This window comes from Impatiens glandulifera, chromosome 5 (genome assembly GCF_907164915.1).
Source record: "Impatiens glandulifera chromosome 5, dImpGla2.1, whole genome shotgun sequence".
Classification (NCBI taxonomy): Eukaryota; Viridiplantae; Streptophyta; class Magnoliopsida; order Ericales; family Balsaminaceae; genus Impatiens; species Impatiens glandulifera.
The window spans coordinates 40,599,402-40,611,512 of record NC_061866.1 but is presented as its reverse complement, the minus strand read 5'-3'; the positions used below and the strand labels follow the sequence as shown (position 1 = coordinate 40,611,512).

The following is a 12,111-nucleotide window of genomic DNA, read 5'->3' as shown; positions in this document are numbered from 1 at the left end:
AGACCCAAGCCCAAACCCAAATACAAACTCAATAAACTCTAATTAACTTTTGTAGAGTTTATTATAAGTGTAGACTCCATAACTCAACAATAAGTGTACTCTTAACAAGTTCAATTCTCCGGCATAGCTAAGATTCTTTGTAGTCCATCCTAAGATTATGTTCTTCACCTTATCACCAAGACTTAAAGTTACCCAAACAGAATGAAACACCTAAGTACATATCTTAATTTTTACCTATAATTCCCCTTATTTGATCATCATAATTATTGGGTCCAACCATGTGATGGGCTTCGACAATATGGACTAAAAACTCAAAGTAAAATAAAAGTCTTCTTAAGTAAATATTTATTTAAAGAGGAGGACACCTATAAATATATAATAAGAAGAAGAAAGAGAAAGTAAGATAGAACGTAAACAAAAGTAAGAGTTAGATATTCATAATTTTGACGAGACGATCGGGTAGTAGAACAATATAGGTTTTGGCTTGAATCACAGGTGGTAACTTCTCGCGGCGTTCTCTATAATCTGACCAGTCTAGATTTTTGTTTGAACTTCTCTTAGATACTTATTTGAGTATTCCACTTCAGTGATATGTTTCTTGTTATTGGTCTTGTTCCTATAATCCACCATTAATAGTGAAGATTTTGTATTAGTGAATCTTCAAGGTGTTAGAGAAGACTTTGGTGTAACTCAATATAATATAGTGAATATTTTTTTAAGAGGTCTATGAGTCTCATGTTTATTTTATTCCTGTTTGATTTTCCATGCTAAAATTGATGTGTTTATGTGTGCTTAATTTTATTGTTTGCTATTTGATTTAGTTTTTTATTATCTCATTGTGCCATACAAAGTGAGAAAGAATAATTATTCTGCAATTATTAATAGGTGGTTTTTTCCAACAAGTGGTATTAGAGAATTGGTTGGACTAGTCAAATTTCTCGTGTGCCAAATGAAGGAGAAAAAATCGATTGGGATAATTAAGTTAATCTTAAAGAAATTTTTAGTGTGAAAACAGAAAATACTTGATTTTCTGATTTGTAAAGATTTGTTTAGGCCTGTAGAAGACATGACAAAGATAGACATGATAAGAGATGAAGATTAAAAAAATATGAATGGGAAAGCAGTTGTTAGGATCAGGTAGTGGGTTGACCAAAATAGTTTCTACCGCATTGCAGAAGAGAACGATGCATAAGAACTTTGGAAGAAGTTGGAGTCAATGTTCGAGAAGGGTTTTTCAAGGAACAAGGCAATGATGATTCAACGACTCGTGAACTTTAAGTACAAAGATAGTGGGAGTATGACCGAGAACACTAACAAATTCATTGGTTTGGTGAATTAGATGACATCGATGGAGATGACTCTTGATAACGAGCTATCGGCTCTACTACTTCTTAATTTGTTACTAGACATTTGAGAAATGTTGGTGATTTCATTTAGTAATTTAGCGACAAATGGTATTTTAATGATGAACATGGTTAAAATAGGTTTTTCAATGAAGAGGCTAAAAGAATAGATAAATGTGAACAAGCTTTAAAATCCCAAGTAGGTAAAAATTTAGAGTCACGTGGAATGAGTAAGAACATATCTCCACACAGTATAAAGAAGAAGAATGACTCGAACAAAAGAATGTCGAAGTCTCGTGGTGGTCTTAAGTGTTATCACTATAACAAATTGGAGCACATGAAGAGAGAATGTCAAATATGGAATCGAGACAAAATTAAGGGCAGAATGGTGAAAAAGAAATCAATGTGGTTGTAGCTTCATCGTCGTGTGCAAGGATGGTTGCGCTAATCTCATAAGTCAATAAAGTGACTAGGTGATTGATTTAGTGCTTCTTTTCAAGTTACTTCTCATGGTAATTTTTCTCTACATATTCAAGAGTAGAATTTGGCAATCTCTGAATGGGTAACAACAATTCATCGAAGATTGTGGGTATCAATGACATTTTCTTAGAGACTACCATCGACTGTAAAATGATACTCAAAGATGTGAGGTGCGTTCTAAAGAGTTGCCTCCACTTGATTTCTATGGGCAAATTCGACGATAGGGGTTCAAGAATTATTTTGGTGAAGATAATTGGAAGCTCACTAAAGGTTCGTTCGTGATGACTAGAGAAACAAAGACAGACATATTGTATGTAATGCAAGACAAATTGTATAAGGGAGATATATTTTGTTCAGAAACATATGGATATTTATTTGTGGCACAAAATGCTCTACCACGTTAGCGAGAAAGGTCTTCAAGATCTCGCTATGAAACAATTTATTCCTAGTTTGTAAGGTACATCTTTAAAAACATGCGATGCTGGTTAGCTAGAAAAATACAAAGATTTGCATTTCATACACTCTCTCTACATAGAAAATCAAATGTTCGTTATTGGATTCATACTAATGTTTATTTATGCAAGAAAAAATTCTTGGTGAGCACATTATTCTGTAACCTTTATTGATGATCACTCTAGTAAAGTTGGGTTTAGTACTTTGAAAACTAATGATCAAGTTCTAGAGGTCTTTAAAGATTTTCATTCTAGAGTTGAGAGAGAAACATGCATAAATTACGATACTTGAAGTCAAACAACTACGGTGAATATATGGGTAATTTGAACAATATTGTAGAGAACATGATATCAGATTGGAGAAAACATCTTTAAAAACAACTCTGCATAACAATGTGGCTGAAAGAATGAATCGAACGATTAAAAAAATTGTGCGGTGTATGTTGTCTCATTCGAAGTTACCTAAGTCGTTTTGATGGAGGTAGCAAGAACTGTAGTTGACTTGATTAATATTTTTCCTGTAGTAGCATTAAACTATGACATTCTAAACAAAACTTGGGGAGAAAATATATCTCTTATAATAATTTGAGAGTCTTTGGTTACAAGTTGTTCATTATGGGATCCGATGATGAAGAAGATTATGAGAAGTAGAGATGTTGTGTTTCTCAAAAATCATGTTACAAGTGATAATGATAAGGTTGAAAAAGTTAGTTCCTCTACTAAAAATTTTGTTAGTTTTGATGCAACCCCATCTACGAGTTTTAATCATGGGGAGACACTAATGAAGGCGGCGATGATGTTGTTAATGATGAAGAGTCAACTATACTCGTTGAGGAAGAAACTACATCGACACGAGTTGAACAACCTTTGAGAAGATATATTAGAAAGCACCAATTCTTTATTAGATATCATTCCAATGAGTATCTATTTCTCACGGATAGAGGAGAACAAAAAAACTTACCAAGAAGCAATCAAAGATAATTAAGAGAAAAAGTGGTTGAAAGTCATGCAAGAAGAGATGTAATCCTTAAATGATAACCACATATACAACTTGGTAAAGTTACCTCAAGAAAAGAAAGCACACGATAATAAGTGGGTGTATAGAAAGACCGAAAAATAATAGTTCACAACTTAGGTACAAGGCTTAGTTAGTTGTGAAGGATTTTGGTTAGAAAAAATGGATTGACTTTGAAAAATATTTTCTTCGGTGGTACAAAATTGCTCAATCCAAGCTGTAGTATGATTGGCTACACACTTAAACCTAGAGGTGGAACAACTTGATGTGAAAACTTCTTTTATTTCATGGTGAATTAGAAGTAGAGATTTTTATAAAATACCCTTCAAAGTCAAAGGCAATGAACAACTTGTGTGTAAGTTGAAAAAAGCTTGTATAGACTCAAGCAAGCTCCGAGGTAGTGTTACAAGAAATTTGACTCGTTAATGATGAAATAGATATAGTAAGACTACATCAGATCACTATGCATTTATGAAAAAGTACTTAAATGACAACTTCATCATTCAATTGTTGTTGTCGGTGACATGTTCATCAGTTGTCGTAATGTTGCCAAGATTGACAAATTAAAAGAAGAGTTGAGAAGTATTTTAGAATGAAAGATTTAGGGTAGTCGAATAAGATAATTGGAATGATAATATTGCGTGATAGAAAAATGGGAAGTTTTGGATATCTCAAGAAAAGTTACATCAAGAGGATTTTGAACGATTCAACGTGAGTAAAAGATAAAGTAGTCAACTCTCCACTTGTGGGTCACTTCAAATTTCTACAAAGAAATGTCTGATAAGTGAGAAAGAAGAGGCGGATATGAGGAAAGTTTCATACGCATCTGCAGTTGGTAGCTTAATGTACGATATGGTTTACACCAGGTCGGACATCCTTCAAAAAGTTGGTATTGTTTGCAGATTCTTCTTAAATCCGGGAAAAGAGTAGTGTAAAGCAGTCAAGTGGATACTGAGATATTTGAAAGGTACTTTAAGAGTGTGTTTATGTTTTTGGAAGTGACGAGCCTATTCTAGTTGGTTATACGGACTCAGATATGGTTGGTGGCATTGATTTCACAAAGTTCGTTTCAGGATTTCTGATGACCTTTGCCGGGGAAGCTATCTCTTGACAGTCCATGTTATAGAAGTGTATTTCTCTATCCACTATATATGTAGATTATATTGCAAACACTAAGGATTGTAAGGAAGCGGTGTAGATTAGAAGATTCTTAGAAGAATTGAGTCTGTAACAAGAAAATATACGGTGTACATTGATAGTCAAAGTGTTATTCATCTCTCAAAGAACTCCACATTCCATTTGAGATCTAAACATATTAAAATGAGGTACCACTGGATTCAATATGTGCTCGAGACAAAGCAATTGAACTTAGAGAAAGTTCATATAAATTAGAATGAATCCAAAGTGATGATTAAATATTTTTTGAAAGAGATGTTTGAAATTTGACGGCGAAGAGTGGGCTTGTTAGAGCCCACCCAATGATCCGGGAGGGGAGTTTGTTAGGTCCGGCTCATTGACGAGCTTCAATGAGCTTGAAAAATATTGGCTGAAAGCCCAAAGTAAAATAAAAACATTCTTAGTCAAATATTTGTTTAAAGAGAAGGACAACTATAAAGTGAGAGAACATAAATAAAAGTAAGGGTTATATATTCATAATTTCTACAATACGACCAGGCAGTAAAATAATATCGATTTTGGCTCGAATTACAAGTGATGAATTCTTGGGCGTTCTCTACAATCTAATCGGTCTAGATCTTTGTTTGAACTTCTCTTAGATACTTGTGTGAGTATTTTATATCGATGATATTTTTTTTTGTTATTGTTCTTGTTTCTATAATTCACCATCAACGGTGAAGACGTTGTATTAGTGTACATCTACTGTGGTAGAGAAGAATTTGGTGTAATTCATCATAATATAGTGATGATTCTTTTAAGAGACTTACGAATTCCGTGGTTTTTTATCTTTGTTACATTTTTCACCCTAAAATTAATGTGTCGTTGTGTGTTTGATTTTATTATTTTTTATGTGATTTTATTTTCTTGATTATCTCATTGTATCATACCAAGATGAAAAACCATTATTCCGCAAATGTTATTAGATGTGTTTGGTTTTAATAATATCTTTCAACTTAGTCTCTCCTCTCCCTTAACCCCAACATTAAAAACTTGTCTTTTCAAAAAAAAACATTAAAAACTTGTCTCTTGTGCTCATTAAAATGCAATCATGTAATATTTGATTTATTTATAATCATCATGTACTAATTACGTATAGCTAAGTGGTTATAGACTAAGTGTTACAAGCGTAACCTGCTGGCCTCAGTCTTGGCTTGATTGCGGAGGGCCAGGACCGAGAGGTGCCTGAAAAGAATGTCGCGGGTGTGCGGCATGGGCACCGGAGTGGCAAAATGCGAAGTGTCGGAAGATTCTGTCGGGGCGCGAGTTTTAAAATACAAGGACCGAGAGATGGATGCTAGCATGTGGGTTTGGCTCGGCATGATGAGGAGTGCCGAAACCGAGCCGAAGTGTGGTCGTGTGAGTGCGACCTAGGACCGAAAGAGTAACAACAGCCAGCGCATTGAGTGTGCGGGAATCGGGTGGGAAAAGTGTGGAGAAGGAAGCATCAGACCGAGAAAAGGTTAGTCTTGCGGAAGCATCCGACCGAGGGAAAAAGCTGACCAAGCGTAAGCATCAGACCGAGGACCGAGAACTGAGGACCGAACATTTCAGACAGGGGCCGGATCATTGTGCATGGGTCAGGCCTCGACCATGGGTCGGACCGTGGGCCGGTTTTGGACCGGTACCCGCCCCGACCCACTGGGAGACCGAAGTGAAGCGCCGCGCCAGGTCAAAGATGGAATAAGTCTCAGCCACGACCGAGTATTTCGGGAGGGCCCGGTCAAGACCCTATAATTTCAGAGAGTCAAGTCTTGGATGACTTTTTCAGCCACGACTTGGCCAAGGGCTTGCTGCCTCAGTCTCTAGGTTTCCCATTGTTATTCTTAAGGGCTATAAATATATCATGAGCTGCACAAGACAAGTTAGTTAAGTTTTGGTAGAGAAATACCCACAACTAGTGAGTGTCATTTTGTGTGCAGCCTTGAGAATTTATAGCCTTCTTTGTAATCGATATTTGTGAGTGAATATATTATAAAGTTGGGCATTTGCCCGTAATTTTGTGTCTTTAATTCTCTGCATACTTCTTGATTGTGTTGTGAGCTTGCTGGTTAGTTTCTGTGCGAAAAACTAACCTCAGTGTTGGAGTTGGGCTGACTGTTTTGGTGCGCAAAACAGACCGCACAAGGGCAGAAAGTTAGAAAAATTCCGCTGCATAATTACCTTTGTGACAGGTGGTATCAGAGCTCTGTTTCCGAGTTCTATCAAGCATGATAGAGAGAAGGGAAACCCGAGGCCTGACCTTAGAGATGGAGCCAAGGATAAGGCGCTTGGAGGCGCTGGTGGGAGTCCCTAATGATGGAGAGGAGGCCTCCATATTTTCACAGATCAGCGACCTGAATACAGAATGGTTGTCCACGCGGAATTCCATTGCTGTTGTTTCAGAGTTTGTTGGTCAGAAGGCTCTAGTGACTGAAGAGGACCTAGAGGCCCGACTTGAAGAATTGGTGACGGATGAGGAACTAGATTCCAGAGTGGAACAACTAGTAACTCAAGAAGACCTAGATTCGAGATTGAAACATTTCGAGAATGAAATAAAACTCTTGAAGAGAGTGGTTGATGCTTCAAAATCGGCTGGCCAGGGAGCACTAGTCACCGAAGGTGATTTCTTGTCCAGATTGGAGTACTTCGACATGGAAATCAGGCTCTTGAAGAAAGCTGTTGGCAGCAGTCATGCCACAGCCCCTGTTTCTGCATCTAGATTTAAAGTACCGGAACCTAAACTCTTTGGTGGTGTGAGAAGCGCCAAAGAGTTGGAGAATTTTCTATGGGACATGGAAACTTACTTCGCAGCAGCGAAGATCCCGGAAGAGGAGAGAGTTTCCATCACAAGCATGTACCTTGAGGGGGATGCAAAGTTGTGGTGGAGAGCTCGCTTATCAGACGATACGAGTGCAAATCGTGCTAAGATTGACTCGTGGGAAAGCATAAAGGGTGAGCTGAAGGAACAGTTTCTGCCTCGAAACTCATCTTGGAGGGCGAGAGAGGCACTTCGAAACTTGAAACATGCTGCCTCGACCAGGGATTATGTTAGGGATTTTACTTCTCTAATGCTGGATGTGAAAGACATGTCTGAAGAGGATAAGTTGTTTAATTTCTTATCTGGTTTGCAACCGTGGGCGCAAACCGAGCTAAGAAGACAGGATGTGAAGAACTTGCCTTCGGTTGTTGCTGCAGCTGATCGCCTAGTGGACTTTAAAGCAATCGGGGGTGCGAATCCTGATGCTAAGAAGCACACGCAAAGGGATAAGGGAAAGGCCAAATCTTCTGAAAAAGAGGCAGCCAAGTCTGAGGGATCCTACAGCAAGAAAGAGACAAAAGGAAGTTTTGTTTTCAAGGACCGTGCCAACCAGGGGTGCTTTATTTGTGAAGGCGACCACCGCATGAAGGACTGTCCAAAGCGTGCAAGAGTAGCAGCACTCTTGGCCGAGGAAGATGAGGAACCTAGTGAAGAAGTTCCAGCAAGGGTAAATCCGATACAGCTATTGAGTGCCTTGCATGCGGAGAAATCAGTTCCAGGGTTGGGATTGATGTTTGTGAAAGTCTATATCAATGGAAGAGAGGTGATGGCGCTGGTTGATTCAGGGGCCACACATAACTTTGTTGCAGACCAAGAAATTCAGAAGCTGGGATTGGTGATGTCCCCACACAAGGGCCGACTGAAGGCCGTGAATTCTGAAGCCACGCCAAATAAAGGCATGGCCAAAGCTGATCTCCAGGTGGGAAGTTGGCAGGGGCAGGTCGAGTTTATGGTTGTCCCTTTAGATGATTATGGAAGTCATTTTAGGACTTGAGTTTTTGATCCAAGCGATGGTGGTGGTGATGCCTCATATGGGAGGGATTTTCGTTGGTGATCCCAAGAACCCCTCATTTATAAAAGGAACTTATGAATCTCTAAAGAAAAATAAGTCGGGATGCCTGGCAGCCATGCAACTAGTTGAAAGTTGTATTGGCGAAGAGGAGGCAAAAGCGTCGACTGGGTTGGAGAAGAAGGCCAGAAAGGGCCAAGTGTCGGCCTGTTCTAAGGTCCCGACGCTTGCTGGGTCCAGATTTTCGAAAGTTGCTCGAAAGGTAACCAAGAAGGGACATAAACATCAGCCGCGGGGAAGTTGATGGCTTGTTCAATATGTAAACTGGGCAAGACCGAGAAGAAGATGGAAGTGGGTCTGCTGCAGCGACCATCACATATTCCGGGGAGAATGGGAAGATATCTCTCAAAGGGCTTCGTTCTCGAATTCCCAGGTGCAAGTGGGAAGATCTCTACTTCATGTGTGGGTAGAGCAGCCAAGTATACGGTCTCAATGGGGGTGCTAAAGGTGTTTCCAGCAGAGGGGACCGATGAGTGTTTTTCTAGATACTTGGGTGCGGCGAAATTCCTGAAGGCGAGCAGGAAGACCTCGGTCCCAGGAGTGGACATATTATACAAGTACACGGTCCGGATGGCAAAGTTGAAAGCGGGTTTGGCTAGCAAGACCGAGAAAATTATTTTTGTGTGTTTGAGCAAGGCAGGGTTAGTGCAGGCCCCAACGAGGACGTTGGCTTCGTCTGGTGGGGGTGGTGTGTTACAAGCGTAACCTGCTAGCCTCGGTCTTGGCTTGATTGCGGAGGGCCAGGACCGAGAGGTGCCTAAAAAGAATGTCGCGGGTGTGCGGCATGGGCACTGGAGTGGCGAAATGCGAAGTGTCGGAAGATTCTGTCGGGGCGCGAGTTTTAAAATACAAGGACCGAGAGATGGATGCTAGCATGCGGGTTTGGCTCGGCATGATGAGGAGTACCGAGACCGAGCCGAAGTGTGGTCGTGTGAGTGCGACCTAGGACCAAAAGAGTAACAACAGCCAGCGCATTGAGTGTGCGGGAATCGGGTGGGAAAAGTGTGGAGAAGGAAGCATCAGACCGAGAAAAGGTTAGCCTTGCGGAAGCATCCGACCGAGGGGAAAAGCTGACCAAGCGTAAGCATCAGACCGAGGACCGAGGACTGAGGACCGAACATTTCAGACAGGGGCCGGATCATTGTGCATGGGTCAGGCCTCGACCATGGGTCGGACCGTGGGCCGGTTTTGGACCGGTACCCGCCCCGACCCACTGGGCGACCGAAGTGAAGCGCCGCGCCAGGTCAAAGATGGAATAAGTCTCAGCCACGACCGAGTATTTCGGGAGGGCCCGGTCAAGACCCTATAATTTCGGAGAGCCAAGTCTTGGATGACTTTTTCAGCCACGACTTGACCAATGGCTTGTTGCCTCAGTCTCTAGGTTTCCCATTGTTATTCTTAAGGGCTATAAATATATCATGAGCTGCACAAGACAAATTAGTTAAGTTTTGGTAGAGAAATACCCACAACTAGTGAGTGTCATTTTGTGTGCAGCCTTGAGAATTTATAGCCTTCTTTGTAATCGATATTTGTGAGTGAATATATTATAAAGTTGGGCATTTGCCCGTAATTCTATGTCTTTAATTCTCTGCATACTTCTTGATTGTGTTGTGAGCTTGCTGGTTAGTTTCTGTGCGAAAAACTAACCTCGGTGTTGGAGTTGGGCTGACTGTTTTGGTGCGCAAAACAGGCCGCACAAAGGCAGAAAGTTAGAAAAATTCCGCTGCATAATTGCCTTTGTGACACTAAGAGTGTATGTTTCTTAAGTAAAAGGAACTTGGTTTGACCCTTGGTACATTTCAAAAAATATCATAATTGTTGCATTAATGCAATAAATAGATTATCATTTTCGTCCATAAATGTTTTATGAAACAATTTTCATTAAATTACATTTTGAGATGATATTAAAATTACAGAGAAATATCCATTAAAAATAATACAAATATATGACGTCACTTGTCATAAGTTACTCAGAAAAATGGAAACAAAAACATACAAAATAATTCTTAAAGTTCACTATTAATAATTAAAGTAAAATTCAATATTAATAAATTTGATGGGTTTTTCTATATCATCGGTAGAACTTAGAGAAAATTTACTAAATTGTCAAAATAAGCTCTACTGACGCATAAAATAAACGCCACTAAATGTTTGCGCGCAACGTAGGTCGACGCAAATATGCGCCGGTAAATGTCATTTTAAGTTTAGACGCAAAGATTTAGGATGGAGGGGAATGTCCAAAAAAAGGGAGAAGGGATGTTAACGTTTGTGTAAACGTTAGTAGTAGAAGCACGACAGCAGCAAGAAATGAGATTACGGCCCATGGAGTATTGAAGTAATGTTTCCTGAGATTGGCTTTCCATATATTTCGCCGTCGCCTATAATAATGGTTTACGTCGTTAAAAACATCCTTGTAGCAGAACCCGTCATGGGAAACAAACACTGAACTCGACAGGCTACTGATCACGCCCGACGCCGACCCATCATCCCCTATAAGGTTGTTTAATATTCCGCATTTCCTTAACAAGCCAACATCCTTGGACGACTTAATGAGACAGTACAACATCGTTGTATAGTCGGTTACGACCCTCGGAATGTTTGAGTCTTGGCATTGTTCGTACGCGATAAAGTTCCTCAACAACCCTTCGGTCTTCTCCTCGATAGTTAGGAGAGGAATTTCAAGAGTCCCGTTTTCAAACGTCACTTCGAACAAACAAGAATCGTGTTTTGCCTTGAACTTGATACCCGACTCGTGTAACTCTGTTATGTTGTCGATGAATTCCCACTTCTTCAACATTTTGTTATCTTGGTTATTTTTTGAGGGATCCTCGGTGAATGAACTTGTTGTGAGAATGTGAATGAGGCCGAGAACGTGCTTCACTTTTTCGGACTTAACACCTTTCACGGCTTTCAGCATCCATTCGTTATGGCCCGAGGACTTGGTGTGGTAGTGATAATACCCCCTTGTGGTATAGTAATACCACATTAATAAATAAACCATATTGTCATTATCCCCGCATTCTCCTTGGCTTCTCGTCATCTCGAACAACTTTTCCACTACAAAAAACGGGATTTGATTCTCGAACAACAGCATATCGCGCCATAAAACGTGATGGATCCAACTCAACTTGAATATGATATCATGCTTATCCACCAGTTTCTGGTTTGAGAACTTCCGGGAAAGCTCTACTATAAAGAGGCCATCCACGACCAACAATTCCACGAACTGGTCCGTGTCTAGTCCAAACGCGGTCGCGTAGCATCTTCTCGCCTTTTCCTCATCGTTGCGGATAGCTTCCACATACCTCTTTACGCTAGATTCTCCTCGTCGAGCAAGAAGCAATTGAAGATACCGGAGCTTGTGCTCTTCCATGGTCTGGATAAGAACAGTATTGCTTCGGTTGTAGGGTCCGATGGCTAGCAACTCTGGCTCGTAAGCTCTCTTGTTTTGCTTTCGGTATCGTTCGAAGACTTTGAAGATGAAGGGCTCTTGCTGGGCATCGTGGAGTTCGGAGAGCTTGTTCTCTATGTTAAGGGTGACATGGTCATGAGACAACTCTGTTTGAGGTTTCATTATTCTTAAACAATGGCAAAATCACAAATGTGTATTAATTGTAATGGTTTAGGGTTGGGGTTTAGCACATATATAGAAGTGACATTAATTTGTTTTAGAATTATTTGAAGTTTGTTGTTCTACAAAAAAAGAAAAGAATATTTGAAACTTGCATACAGTTGTTTGCAGCCATTCAGTAAAGTATAATAGTACTAGTTATTAATGT

The 12,111-nt window shown here is 40.0% G+C and overlaps 2 protein-coding genes across 2 annotated transcripts; one reads left to right on the top strand and one right to left on the bottom strand.

The window, feature by feature from the left end:
• Nucleotides 1–6,712: 6,712 nt before the first annotated feature.
• LOC124939344 lies at nt 6,713–8,257 on the top strand. The gene has a single exon (XM_047479826.1). It carries the CDS (start codon nt 6,713–6,715, stop codon nt 8,255–8,257), a length of 1,545 nt encoding a protein of 514 aa, XP_047335782.1.
• A 2,141-nt stretch (nt 8,258–10,398) lies between these two features.
• Nucleotides 10,399–11,940, bottom strand: LOC124940226 (putative UPF0481 protein At3g02645). Its single transcript, XM_047480717.1, has one exon. It carries the CDS (start codon nt 11,904–11,906, stop codon nt 10,551–10,553), a length of 1,356 nt encoding a protein of 451 aa, XP_047336673.1. The 5' UTR covers nt 11,907–11,940; the 3' UTR covers nt 10,399–10,550.
• Between the last annotated feature and the right edge of the window lie 171 nt (nt 11,941–12,111).